At 44.4% G+C, this 14,947-nt stretch overlaps 1 protein-coding gene across 1 annotated transcript in view; it reads left to right on the top strand.

Moving 5' to 3' along the window:
• The window catches only part of BCL11B (B-cell CLL/lymphoma 11B), a 91,498-nt gene that overhangs the window by 8,667 nt on the left and 67,884 nt on the right, over positions 1-14,947 (top strand). The window contains exon 2 of the mRNA XM_017729058.1: positions 5,109-5,477. Within this exon, the coding sequence (XP_017584547.1) occupies positions 5,109-5,477 (369 nt within the window). The remainder of the gene's footprint in view (positions 1-5,108; positions 5,478-14,947) is intronic.

The raw sequence follows: 14,947 nt of genomic DNA, 5'->3' as shown, positions 1-14,947 counted from the left end.
ACACGCCGGAGAGTCGCAGGGCAAGTGAGGCAGAGTGAGGTTCCCTTGTGTTTCTGGAGCTTCTCCGTCAAGTTGCCTCTTTTGGCCAACTCAGCCTCAGAGTTGCATTTAGGAAAAATTTAAATACTACAAACAATTGTTTTGCAGTCTTCAGAATAATTAAAAATTGGTGTCAGATAAGCGGTGCCTAGCACCACTGAGTGTGATGCTGATGCAATATGTAGGCATAATCTCAACTCTGCACCTTGTGGCTGCAGGGAGCTGCTGGGAGGCTCTGGAAGCAGGTTATTGATAAACTTTGACGGCAAGGAGCTGCATCGCCCACTTTGAGCAGCGTTAGTCTTTGCGCAGCAAGGATCCTGACACCGATCTTGGTGATAACCCAGCCAGAGAGCGTGTGATTCGAGCTATTTCCGTTAAGCATGTTGATGTTACAGTAAATGTGACATGTGGGTGTTGATTGAAGGGACATCATTTTCAGGCCTGCTTTGGGCCAACACCCTGAAGAGCAAGTCAGTCCTCTGTGCTCGCTCCCCAACTAGGCTGAGCTCTCTCTGGCTGTGCCTTCAAGACAGCAGGGACTGCGTGAGGAGAACAGTGCACTTAATGTGCTGCAGCACATTTCTGGGCAGTTTCCTGTGCCTGGCCATCACGAACTGAGTCCCCATGGTGGACCCTGGGCACCCCCAGCTTGTCCCAGAGAAGGGTGGTCCCTGGGGTAGCCTGTGCCTTGTCCCCCAGGTGGGCACAAGGGTGGGCAGTGGCTGTGGCAGGGTGCCAGAGCAGGCAGGGGACCCAGCAGCAGCTCTGCAGTGAAGGTACTGGCAGCACTCACCTTCACCAGCCCGTTATTGATTTGTGCAGAAACCAGCCATGGGGGGGAAGTTTCACACACAGCAGTTTGGCCCAACACCAAAATGTTTCCTCTTCCCCCTTTCTTTGCCTCATTTTGATACTGTGGAACAAGAAAAATAAGGAAGAGAATAGGCTGGCAACTTCTAGATCCCTTCTTACCCTGGTTCTGCAGTGCAATAAAAAGGCAAGAAAAAAAATGACAGCTGTCTGGACCCAGCCTCACCCAAACTCTGTGAACAAGCATCCATGGTTCTGTCCTTTGAGGCCTTGGAAATGCTTTTTAGCAAAACAGTCTTTTCCACGATTAGTGGGTAAGATTTTGAGACAACTGACAGGCAGAAAGTAGTTAGCGTGTGCATTCAATTTAATACTGGGCATGAGAGCATTGTTTGCATGGGACACATATGCTCTAATGATGTCACCACGCTGGAGTAGGAGTGCTGGTGGCTTTGTGACAGTGCCTTTATGGAATTAAGGGGTTTGTCCACTGTATTTTGGTGTGGTAGGCAGCCAGAGATCTTGGAGATGCTGCTTAGAGTCCAGTCAGCAAGTGTAATGCTTTTTTAAGTAAAGCAAATGATTCAGACTGTCCGGTTGCATTAATTTCACAAAGCCATTGTATAACAACTGTGTCACTCATGTCCCCAAAGATTGCCCGTCACCAACTCACTGGGCTCCCTAGGCAGGCAGTGCCAAGGCAGTCCTCTGCATAGGAATCTCTGGATGTAGGGAAAATACTGGGCGTACCTTAGCACACCTGAAAGAACCAGGGCATGAGTCCTGGCTGGAGACAGCTCATTTGGTTTTTTTTTACTTTTTCCATGTAAGTGACATGAGATGTTTTCCATTCTCCTATTTTGTGTGGCTTAATTTCTTCGTCTTAAAAAATATAAATTAATTTAAAATAAATGCTGGTGAAGAAACACCCTCCTACCTCTAAACCCAGCTACCAACAACAGCAATAAAACCACAGAGTTAAATTCAAATAATGTGAAGCTACTCATTTTAAACCCACAGACAGAAGCAGAGTCAGAACTCTAGATTGAGACTGGCCTAAATTGCCCCACTGGTATTAAAGGGCTCCTTAAACAGCCTGAGATCTTGGCTGTTGTATTAACCAGGCATGACCCGATGTGTTATGGGCTGGACTTGCAGGCTTTTTTCTCTTTTCCTTTGTGGGTTTTAAATCTCTCCTGTAATGTTACTTGAATGTAGGTTTTTAATGGCTTAATTGAGTTGTCAATAGGAAGCGTTTTCTTTCTTGCTTTTTTTTTTATTTTGAGTAAAAAAATAAATGCAAATTGACATGGATAAAATGCATTTGAAGATCTATTCAGTATTTTGTTTTTCATTCTTTTATATGTGTTTTCCATGTTGTGAATAAGGGGATGTAATATAGCTTCTGCATTGTTGGGTGAATAGCTGGTCTCATGATTGATGATTTATTAAGCTCAAATCAGAAATAGAGTTGAGTAAAAAAAATCTTTTGATAGTTTGAAACCCAATTACTACTGATCATGAGGGCTCAGCGTACCAAGAAAACGAAAAGCTGATTTTCGGTGATGTGACGACTGCCAAAATATGAAGGAATACCAGATGTTATTTTAAAAAAAGTGCCATTGCGGAGTCCTTGGAAAGAGAGAGTGAGCGAGTGTAAGCGAATAGGCATATGTGGATTTAACTAATATTCAAATGAAGCGTAGAACTGAAAAGAAAGAATTCATAACAGTTTAGCTGTTTAAACCTCCTTCATGTTTCCACAGACGCCTGGTCAGGACCCTTATCAAATGCAGAAATTTTGCTACTTTTTCTGAAGAGCACGATCTATATCATAGGCAAAAAAAATTATAAATCCTCACAACAAAAAGACAATAAATTTGAGATCAGTGCTTTTCTTTTTATTTGTTACATATATATAAATGCTAAAATTCAGCCTTCGTAATGTAAGACACAGATTTTAATCAAAAGGCTTTACAGGAATGTTAGTGAAACTAGTAACAAGCATTTTTCCCCTCTGCCACCTTTTATTCTTACGACCCTTCATTCAGTTCCTGTTTTTGCGTAGTCTTTTCCAGCTCTTTGTCCCATCTCCTGCGTGTGTATCTTCGTGCCTGTGTGTGCCTCTCTGTATGGTTTTTTTTAATATTTTGACACACTGCTCCCCCTTAATAGGAATTCTGGCTACAAATAGCATGCACATTTCTAAAAGACCCTTTTCACAGTCCTTTTCTTTTGGCTCTAAAATGATGTATATGTAATTGGTAATTAAAGGTGCAAGCTCTCTTCAATATAAACAATATTGCTCAATGTTAGATCATTAAAGGGAACCGCAGCACTAAATAATTACCTTTTGCATCGTGACACGCTGTTCGCAGGCATCCGCTCCCTTCCCAGCAGTGCCTTTTCAGCACAGAGCTATAGTTACATTTTTACTAAGGCAAGGACGCATCTTCTTATGATATAAATTGATTAATTAATTGCTTACTATTGTCTTCAAACTCCTTTTAAACTTAGATTAAGGGGAAAAAGGTAATTAACGATTTTCAGAATGAGTGAGTTGGGAATCATAAGCCTTCTTGTGCCCATCGTCTGCTCTAGCAGGATGGTCCATGCTTGGACACTTCTCTGGGGTCCCTGTCCTTTTCTGTGGTCACTGGTGCTGCTGCTGCTCTCCACTTTGCTGCTAGGGAGCTCTGATGCGACTTGTAATACAGCTGGTTGATATGCTGATCAGTTATTTATTCTGGAAGGCAAAAATGGGAACGATTCTTTTTCTAAACTACCTTTTTTCAAGGCGTAAACATTTTTGTTGCCAGGCAATGCATTCCACCTTCTACCTCTTGCCCCTTTTCTATGTGTTTCTTTTTTTTTTTCACAATTGCTGAAAACTGGGACAAAAATCCTTTTGTTTTCAGACTGGAGAAGAGTCCAGATCTGAATTACAACATCTGTTTATCACAGTCTTACTTCTTTGAGATATTTGTGTTACTTACTTTCCCCAGGAAATCTATGAGGAAACTGCTAGGGCTAATAGAGAACATTTTTCCTCCTATTCCTTTAATCCTGATTCGATTAGAGGTCTCAGTCACTGATTTACATACTGTTAGTTCCTCTGTTTTGTTCAGCCCAAATCCTATAGTCCTTGCAGAGGCAAACCAGCCTTAGGCAAAAGTCAGTGGAAATTTTGCCTGAGCAAAGTCCAAGGTTTGTATGATTTGTCAGTTACATGGCAGAACAAGAGAAAACAAACCAAAAAACCATGTTTTGCCCCAGAAATGGATTGTGATCCACAATTATTTTATAGTGTAAAAATTCTCTTCTAAATACCAATTTAAAACATACTGGGTTTTATTAATTGTGAAATGAGAAGTTAACATATTTCCTAGAAACTGATTCAGGTCATTCAGAAATTCTTTTCCAGTCTTTGGGGGTAAAAGTAGGAAATTCAACAGGTCTGTGGATAAGATTTAAACAAAAGCCCTTTTATTAGCCTATATAGCAATGGCAGGGTTATTTGGCATTGGAAAAATAGAGTGGAATATTTCAGGCTCAGCCAATATTCCAGTATGTTAAATAAGTGCCACATTCCCTTTCCCACTGTACACACTTTTGAAACCCCTTAACTGCTCATGAGACCATATCCTGCTTATATGTCTTGCAAATAGTTTGTTGTAATTTCTGCTAATGGGTGGTCATTTAATCTTGCCGGTAACTGGATTGGGACAAGGTGGTACTGATTTTGTATGTAACAGGGAGCCTGGTCCTGCTAGTTTGGTGCATAAAAGCTTTCCCCATCTCTCTGAAAAAGAAGGAAAGACTTGGGTGCATAAGCTTTGCTGGATGGGGCCTTGGCCAGATGGCTGGGAGACGCGGTGGGAATGAGAAGGTGGGATAAAAAGAGAGGAACTATTTCAGAATGTGACTCGGGGCTCGAACGCGTGCAAAATGGCTCTTTGCTGATATCCTTGCAGTGCTGGCAGCAGTGGGAAGGAGCTGTCAAGAAAGCTATGCCAGGTCAGCCTTTCCATTTTGTTTCAGGCAGGCTTGGTTGCAAAATATATTGAAATCATTCTGGGAGAGCTGAAAAGCTGAAAAATAAAAGAAAGATCTAATCAGCCTTGGCTTCTTTGAGGGGGGGTAGGGGGAGGCTGGGCCTCTGGTGATGCATCCTTCAGAGTCTGTGAACACTCAAAGCAATCTCTTTCTCTTTTCCCTCGTCCCTTTCCTCCCTTTTTCTCCTTGTCCATGCAAAGCAGAGGCTGACCATGTGGAACCGGCACTGGCCGACGAGGATGAGAGCCTGGCAATAGCAGACCCAGGCGGCATCAGCATCGCCGCAGGTGGGACAGACCCCGACTTGTTAACCTGTGGACAGTGTCAGATGAACTTCCCGCTGGGAGACATCTTGGTTTTTATAGAGCACAAGAGAAAACAGTGCAATGGCACTGGTGGTGTCTGCTATGAAAAGAGCATGGATAAGAGCAGCCCTCCTCCCTCCTCACGCGCCGAGCTCAGGAAAGTGTCAGAGCCAGTGGAAATCGGGATCCAAGTCACACCCGATGAAGAAGACCGTCTTCTCACGCCTACAAAAGGAATTTGCCCCAAGCAGGAGAACATTGCAGGTACAGCACGTTTTACACTCAATCAACTTGCCTAGGTAATCTTTTAACTAGAGTCCTCTACAAAGTGCCATGAAACAGGCTTCAGCAACATGTCTTCATAGGAGCCATCCATCTGGAGGGTCCTCATGGCTATGCAGGGCTCACCATCCCCTGTTTAATTCATTGTAGCTGTCTGTGCAGGGCCAGCTGCTGGAGAAAGGGGCCTCTCAGGTCCCTGGGAGAGCTGAAGGGCAGCCTGTACATCAAGGAAAAAGCAGGAAGTTGGGGTCAGAAGACATTTCAGGAGCATCCTTAAGCAAGGAGCAGTGGCAGAGGGATAGTGAACTTTGGTGAGAGGCTCCGTTCAGTCCTGTTCCAGATACTCTTTGTCACATGCAGACTCACTGGGAAGGACCACATCCTGACCCTAGTGAAGTCAGTGGAAAATCCTCTTCCCATGGACTGTTAGTGGGAAGAAGATTTTTTTTGTGAGGGCTAAAGCAGGGGTTCATCAAGTCCCTCATTTTTCCTTCTCTGTGGTGGATGTCAGCTTCCTGGCCTGCACTGCTGCCTGTGCTGCCTGTCCTGGGTCTCCTTAGATGGCTTGGGTTGGGTGGGCAGCACCTCCATTCTCAAGCTTACCCCAAACAGAGGACACAGGAGCACAGGCTGGCCTGGGTGAGCAAATTGCAGGCATTTATTTTTCTAAAACTCTCATATGTGGGGCAGTTAACATTCATTCGTGGACCTCCCCTGCTCAGATGTGGGTAGGCAGGTGATGATTATCCACCTGGGTGAGGTGATCTGAAGTGGTTCCTGCAGAGTGCCTGGCATGGGGTGTTTCTCCCCTCTGCAGTGGTGAAAGGATGACTCTCCTCCCTGCTAGTGAGTGGGGGTTTTATGTTACACAGCAGGATCTCCCCTCAAACGGGCCTTTTTTGTTCAAACTGACTGCATCCCATACAGAAGACCAATGGCAATTTGTCTTTGCTGCCACTATCCTGATTTCTCTAGGAATTGTCCTAAGGGATTAGATCTGACAGTCCAGGATCCCGTCTGTAGTAGAGATGCTCCCATGAGTGGATCCCCAGAAGACCAGCAAGAGGCTCCTATCTTTACAATTGAAGCTTTTAGTGTTGGAGGTCTCTGAGTCAGTCCCCAGCATCTCTGACAGGCTTGGGCATCACATAAATGAGGGTGCTGCCTTTAAAATGCTGCAGTCTTCAGACCTCCTGTCTTTTAGGACAGGGCATAGGATGCCCATTGACTACACTGTTTTCTTCTAGGAATCTTTTTTTTGGGTGCAGCCACCACCCTGACATGGGACAGCTGGTAGCTTTGGGAGCATTAGCTGTGGCAGGCCTGTGCTGTAGCATTGTAAGCAAATCTACCATAAGATCTGATCCCATGTTTTCCTCATGCTTTTTCAGCTCTTTTCATCCTTTTGCAGTTGTGAATGCATTTCTTGGTAGAGATGACTACATCGTGGTGTAGCAGATTTGAGGGCTAGATTTCCTTTCCGTTTGGTAGGAGCAGAGGAGAAGTATTCAGGACCTTCCCTAGTCTGCTGAAGGCTGCCTGAGTGGTGCTGAGCACTCCCAATAGCCGTTGATCTCTGTGCAAGCTGTGCAAGTCCTCAGCCCCTTGCAGACGGTGTGCAGTGCTTAGTAAGGTTGGTTTAGGAGAGCTCTGCTGCAGCTGCAGTCCAGAGCTCATCTCTTACTAATCTCTGCCCAGGTTCAGTCCATAGTACCTCAATGGCTATTCCCAGAGCAGAGGGGGCTGTCCCATCCCAGCTTCTGGGGGGTCAGCAACAACAAAACCAAAGCTTTTGCCATGCAGAAAATCTGCTGGGGTAAGAGGGGGTGAATGAGATGTTCACATGTGGAAAAGGCATGAAAAAAAATTAAAAGCCAATCTGGAGCACCTAATCTCTTTCAGGCTAAACTGAATATCAAATGAAAAATATGTAGGAAAGATTTTGAATTGAGAAAAATAAAAGGGTTTATCATTCGATTGGCATTTTCTCATCAGTGCATGGAGATAGGGACATCCACTAAATAGTGCCATAATAATGCTTTCTCAATTAGGAGCCCAGCTCTGAGATAAAAAGGTGCAGTGTCCTTCCATATTTTTTTTAATAGCAGCGGATAGTTTTCAATAGTAGGATAAAAGCCTCACATTACAGCCATGGAGGGTAGCCATGAAAAACCCACAGAAGTCATTCACTGGAAAGGCTTTAGTGGGATATACCAAACCCCTTATTTATATTTCAATAGAAAGGCTTTCTGCATTAGCCAAGAAAATCAGAATCTGCATTTAACATTAAAGGTATTTCCCAGTGAGCGGCTGTAGAGCATTGTTGTTAGATTTGTTAAAAAAAGAGACTAAATACGATTTCATAAAAGGGAAACTTAATCTCTAAGGCAGCTTTCTCCTACCCTGCCACCCCCTCCCTTTACTTTTTTTTTTTTTTTTTTTATAATTCAACAACCTCCAGTATTTTTTTTTAACAAGCTTCCTGCTTTTTTGTTAGTTTTCCTTTTTCCCCCCCCCCCCTTTTTTTTTTTTTTTTTTTTTCTAATAATGCAACAGCCTACAGTATTTTTACTTTATATGTGACGAAAGATATTCTTAGCCTTTCTGTACTGAGACAGGAAGAATGAATTTCTTTATTCCACCAAGAAATATGTAAAATAATCCCTTAGAAGTATGGGGAGATATGTTTGTTCAAAGCATTTAAAATGTTATTTTAATCAAAGGCACAAAACACTCTACATGCTGTGTCAGCTAAAGGAGACCATTACATTTTAACAGCAAATCATGTTCTTTTTCCTCCTCCTAGCCAGCCCCCCCGCTTTGAAACTAACTTTTTTTTATTAAATAAAAAGGCGAAAAAGATTAAAGAATAAAAAAAAAAACTTCAGTGGCTCAAATGTATAAAGTAATTTAATATGGTGGAAGCATTAATTATTTTAGCTTAATTGAATTCTGAGGACTGCAGTAGTTGCATTTTTGTAGACAAGCTCTGTTTATTATTTCTTTGTGTAGATTAACAGTAAAGGAAACATAGATAACTTTCAGTTATTTATTGTAAAATAAATGTGTCAATTCATGTGTAAAGCAAGCTGTTCAAAGATAATTGAGTCTTTATATTTGAAGAGGGAAACCAGAAATCACCCACTCGCCACTCCGGCTCTCTGAAATATGCTGCCACCACTGCTGTCCTCAAAGAGGTTTCAGCTCCTCTCCTTGATCTTGTGTTATTTTTGCAGACCTTCTTATTTGGTCAGAATGATTTGTACAGCCTTCTGTGGTGTGACTAAGCCACCAAACCTTACGACTGCCCATGGCTGAATGCTCTGAGGGTATGTCAGGTGCTGAGCCTGGCTCTGCCATTGTACCTCTCGTAGCTCTGGGTGTGAGGACATTGGGATGCAGAACTGCGCCGAGTATTCATCCTGGCACAGGGTGCTCCTGAGGTCTTTCTTTCTCTGTTTCTTTTTGTTTTTTTTTTTTTAACTTTCTTTGTAGCTCTTCTTGCCCTGGTCACTGAATGCCTGTTGACCACACAACAGACCTTGTGCTGCTTTGAGGGAGGCTTTGAGGCAGAACTCAGGAGTCCATGAGAATTTTTATGTATGCAACACAAATATCCAACTGACATTTCTATATTACAGCGCAGACAAAGGCAACTTTGTCTCTGCAATAAGCTTTTAAAGATCTTCTGATAATGAAATCTGTCATCTTTCCCTGACTGGTGACTTGCAAATTCAAGTTTCTGAAGGTGCTTTCATTTAGTTACCACTGTCGGTAAGATATGTGGTAGCATGTTAGCTGGCACTGGGAGGACGTGACTTGCTTAGGAACAGTCTGCCCTGTAAAGATTTTTTTTTTCCCGAATTGGCTGACCTGTTTGAAAATCAGTTCTGCCTCTTGTACAGAGGGTGTGATAGTATCGAAGAGATGTACCAGATTGTCGCACAGCAAAACATAGCCAGGCCAATGAGTTGGCGAGCAGTTATTGGTCACTGCTTCTTTTATTTCACTGCTGGCAGGTATTTTGGAAAAAAATAGACCACTGTTGCATTTTACACCTCTTTTTATCTTTCATGTTTATCAGATCTTGGGCATAACCAGGTGACCTGTCCTGGCTGAAGAATGACCTGGGAAGCTGCTCCCACTGTCTTTTGACTGATGGTGTCTCATCTCCTCTCCACGGCCCTGAGAATCCTTTCAGGATTCTCTGGAACTACCCAAGTTAAAGAAAAAGTACCAGTCAGCTAGTCAGCTTGATTTTAATGCTGAGTGGTTTCATAGAACCCCAGCAGAGAGAAGGGAGCCTCTGTGGGGCAGGCACCACTTGGACCAGACCTTCTCCAGATTCACTGGCAGGTCTGCATCTTGAGGCCAGCAGGCCCTCACAAACACGTAACTACAGCAGCAGCAGAGGTTCATTAAGATGGTGAGATAATTTTTGCAAAGATAGTGCTAGGAAAGGGGAGGGGGTTGATTGGAATTCCTCATTCATCCTGTCCCAGCTACCAGTGCTGGGCTCCATACATTGTACTAGATGCACATCATGAAAAAAGGCTCCCTGTCAGAGGCAGGATTTAACTGTAACCCCTGCTCCATGAATGTTCATTTCAGGCTTTTGAATGGTAAAACTGCCAGTGAGAGAAACTAAATAACTCGCATGTGCTGGAAGCCAGAGATAAACACCGCTGCAGGTTGCCATGAAATGGGCTATTTGATATATTTAGAATTGTTATTTTTCTCCAAATTAAGATTAGTTAAATCCATGTGTGTTGTGTGAGTGATTGTTAACTCAATGGCATGGATTATCCTTTTTTCAAATCATGACAGCTAATTATTATTGCTGTCTACCCTGAGACATTCACTTACAATGTACCATTATGGACCCGTGCACCCATATTAACTGCAGGACTCAGACAGCCGTCGTGATGCCTTCACACGTGAGGGGAGGGAAACGCGAGCTGAAACAACCCAAGTACTGTGACAGCGACATCAGGCAGGTTGGGAAGAGGTATTCTGAAGCTGAGCTGGCACAGGGCTTGGTGGCCATCCCCTTCCCAAGGCTGTCATGGCACCAGGTGCTGCTACTAGAACCTCCCTGGGGCAATGGGTCTTGCAGGAGTGACTTGTAAAAGTGAGGCCAGGAGAAACGAGTACGTGAAGAAAAAAGGCTTCTAGAAGTATGTGGTAACAATGCCAGAGAAACTCAGCTGCAATCCTTTTCATGAGGCTTTTCCAGGCTTGTTTCTTCCCTCGAATCTGCTAGGGTTTTCCTGAGTGCAGAGGAGTTACGTGGTCACCTCCTCCTACTCCTTTGCTACTTCACCAGGTATTTAGCAACACATTTTGCTAATTGGTGTTGCTGAGCAGTAAGGGGAGGACACATGACACAAGGAAGGTGTCAACTGAGAGTGCCCTGAGAGTGGGTTAACGAGCAGATCTCCTGCCCCTGGGACCTTGTTGAGGTCCTTGCTGGGGTGTGGAGAGAAAAACAAGCAGGGTGATCTCACCAAGAGCCCTGCTGGCACCCAGGGCTGGGGGTGGGGGGCATGCTTGGGGAGCTTGGCTCTCCTCTGGGGAGCGGGCACCCCCCAGCCCATGGGAGCAGTCCACAGTGCCAGCTGCCCTCCCCTGGTTTGCTGAGGCTTCAAGCTTGAAAAAGGGCTGCTGAAATGTTGATGGCTTAAAGTTTTAAGGCTGTTGGTGGAAGCCAGCATGGGGGTCTCCAAGGAACATGATTGTGCCCCTGTGGGAGATCCTAAGAGAGGGCAATTCCACCTTCAGGGCTGCAGCCACAGGGTAATGGTTGCAGTGTCTCTCGCCAAGGCAGCAGCACGGACCCTGCTAATCCTGGCAAGAGTTAAAGGTGAGAAACCTTCCAGTTACAAAACCTTTCCTTCCCCTCGCTTGAACTCCACCACACCCTGGGGCCCCTCTGCTCAGACCCAGCCCAAGGCCACCAACCACCCTCTCCCTGCTGCCACCTCAGCTTGTCCCCAGCTGTGTCCTGCCTAGGGTCCGGCCCTGCCATGCACCAAGGCTTTCCCAGCATCTGCCAGTAAAGAGTGAAATTAATCACAGTGAGTTTTAAAAGCAGTTTTTAAAAAATGCTGAGGATATTTTGCCCTCAATTCTCCCTGCCAATCTTAGCTTTTTGTTTTGTTCCTCTCACCATCCTGTTTTTCAAAGTTATCTTCTGTGCCCTGTATGTGGTTAGCAGCATCTCTGTGAGGCTGTAGTAGTGGTGGGGGGTCCAGTTTACCCTTCTGTGCCCCAGTTTCATGTGGGGTAACTCCCCTGAAACCAGCAGGACCATGCCAGATTGATCGGATGGCGCAAGTGGGGACCTGCCCCTGAGCGCATGGTGTGCCGTACTGAGAAACAGGAGCTTGCTGCTGTTATTTTCTCCCTCTCTAATCTCTCCTAGTTATAGTCATCTTCAGTTTTATGAGTGACAATGCTGGGTAAAACCTTTTCGACAGAAGTGCCATTTTGCAGGCTGATGAGAAGGGATTTAAGAAGGTCATTCAGTACACATGGCCAGAGTCTTCTTGCTCTGGGGTGAATGCATGTGAGGAGTCACTCTTTAAGAGCAAAACTTGCTTGTTTGTACCACGTTGGCACTGCTGTTAGCCTCTTTTAATTCAGTGGAAGAACTCTGGACTTACTCAGAGTTAGAACCCACTAAAAATGTCACCCAACAAAGTGGCTTTTTGCCTTTCTTTAATTTCTTTTGTGAAAGTACTTAGGCCATGTGTCCAGAAACTGTATGCATATCTGGTTATAATTACCATGGAAAGACTGGTAGATTTTTATAGGCAACAGTAACGGTGAATGGTGAAAAGGCACTGTTCAACCAGCCATTACTCATTTTTCTTGACAACTTTGTGAGCAACTGTTAAGAGCAAAGTAAAAGAGGTGCCCAACCATCTTGTGGATTGCTTTGGCATTTATGTGGATGCGACTAATAGCAATATGCTTGTGCTTGGTGGAGTGTTGACTGCAAGAAAGGAACTCGTATGTGTTTGCAGGGGAATTTTGGATTGGGCTGTAGCTAAAGGAAAGCCGGGTGTGTGGAGGTACTATAAAAGACAAAAGCTGTCTCCAATGATGTCCTTCTCCAGCAGTGGATAAATACATAAAGACACAGAAATGGTTCCTTTGCTTGAGCAGGACAGAAGTGTTGCTATAGCATGAGGTTGCCTCCCTTCATGCGTTTTCCATGGATTGTTTTTCTTTCTCAGCCGGTGTTTGAACTGTGCTGCCTATACACACAGTGACCAAATCGGCTGTGACATAAAGGTTGAACCTTTCTAGGTTTTTTCTGAGATTGGAACATTTTTCTATCATAACTGGAGAAAAAAAACCCTGTGAAGTAATCATACTTTTTGTACAAGAAAGGCTTGGATTTCTATGTCATGTCACATAACTTCAAAGGGCATAGATTTGGGGCTGACTTTCAGCACTGGCTTCGGAGGCTGAGTGGGAAGATGGGAGCCTGGAGGGTAGGAAATAGAAGAGAGAGGCCAGGTATAGAAATAAAACCATGTTTCTCAGCAGAAAACCCTGGAAGCCAGGAGAAACTGGGTAACTCTTGTCTTGGGAGATACGTGTGCTCTCTCCAATGAGAGCATCCTTTTCAGCATGGTTTCTTTTCCCCATTCCCTCCCACCCTCCAAATGGTAATTGGTGGGCTGTGCAGTAGAAATGTTATAAAAAAAAAAAGGAGAAGAAAAACTGGGTGGGTGGGGTATCTAGGGATTTGGTGTCTAAGCTCAGGAGTTAAGCCGGAAATCCCAGAGATGTAATGAAAACAAAACGGACTTTTCACTCGCGCTGTGGCATTCTGGCAGTGAGAACGCTTTCGTGAGCCAATGTTTTCATTGTAGGTTTTCTCGAGAGAAGTAGTGGAAATGAATCGTTAACCCCTTAACAGGAATGAATGTGGTTGCTGCAGTGAGGAGAGGAGAGCCGTCTTGGCTCCCAGTTGCTGTGTTGCAGAGCTCGGGGGTGTGTGTATGCTTGTGTGTAGTGGGGAAGGTGGGGTTAGATACCGCTTGTAAGGAGTTTAATAATGTTAATGGCAGATGTGAAGTGGTTACTTAGCGGTTGTTGTTTTTTTCTCTTTGCATGTGCGCCTTTGCAGAAAGATTTGAGTGTGATCAGCAGAAACCGCTGTTAAGCCCAACGGTTCTTAAAGTCGCTCCTTCTTCTGGCATTTAGTAGCATATTTCTTGAGTGAGAAAAGGGGGGACACTGCTCACCGGTCCCTCGGCAGAGTCATAAAAGCTGCAGATGGAAAAGACCTACCAAGTAGCAGATCCCAGTTTTCTTGGAAAGTGGAAGTACAGGATGTGTGTCTGTAGCAGGCATGCTACGTATATAGCTTTAAATGTCCAGCAGTCTTGGATGGTGTGCAGCCTTACAGGAGTCAGCCCCTTCTTTAAAATTAAGGGAGTTTGGAGAGGAAGAGAGCTGGGAGTGATTAATCTAATTTACCTTAACAGCCACTTTTGGTGAAAAGATTTTGTATCCTTGTCCTCCATGCTCTGATTAGGCTGCATCTTATTTCACTGTTTTATTTCACCTTTTGATTGCTGCTGGCACTTACCCAATTTCTCTCTCCATTCTCTCATTAGGATATTTTATCTGCATGTATTCTTGCAAGCGGTATAGAGCATCAGCCCCTCTGCTCTAGCTAAAGAGCATCTCATCCACCCTTTAGCATCTCCGAAGAGCAATTAAAATCATTATAGACCTTCTTCCAGCTGCCCTAGATCCTCCAGTCCAGCCCTTGCATGCAGGTTGTGGGACTCTTGGTGCTGTGCAGACTTCGGATGTAATTGCATAGCTGCTGCAAAGGGCTGCGTCTCTGCAGCTGACCTTGCTCAGTGCATCTGGCCTCTGAATAGATGTTTGCCTTCTTTCTTCCCACTTTGACAGCTCCCCCCCTCTGCACTCCAGCCCCTCACTCTGCTCCAGCCTGCTCCTTGTCTGCTCATGCTGGGAAAGCACGGCGGCAGCAAGGTATTTGTGGCTGAGACTGCCTTGGCAGTGAGGAAAGCTTGAGGAGAGCATCGGCTCTCCCGCACACCCCTGTTTGAAGAGGGGAAAAATAAGAAAGGAAAGAGATGCTGTTGAATAAATGATGGTTCTACATGTTTTTTATACCACACTCCTTTTGTAATGGTCATTTAAACAAGGTGGAGAGGTGGGGGAGGAGAGAACAGATGAGACTGCAGACAAGGATTAAACAGCCCTCTTCCTCTTTTAAGACATTTATTATTTTCAGAGTCAAACCTGTTGTCAGCTAATGTAACTGTAAAATTCCTCTGAATTATTGCTGAGGTGCTCTGAAGTATTCTATTAGAGCTGATGTACTTATGTGCAGGCAAAACTCAGATTTGAATTTAGCACCTACTTGTTTTATTTTCTTTATTAAACCAACTTCTGGT

This window comes from Corvus brachyrhynchos, unplaced genomic scaffold (assembly GCF_000691975.1).
Source record: "Corvus brachyrhynchos isolate BGI_N302 unplaced genomic scaffold, ASM69197v1 scaffold1, whole genome shotgun sequence".
NCBI classification, from domain to species: domain Eukaryota; kingdom Metazoa; phylum Chordata; class Aves; order Passeriformes; family Corvidae; genus Corvus; species Corvus brachyrhynchos.
The sequence above is the reverse complement of the archived record's forward strand: the minus strand, read 5'-3'. Positions and strand labels throughout refer to the sequence as shown.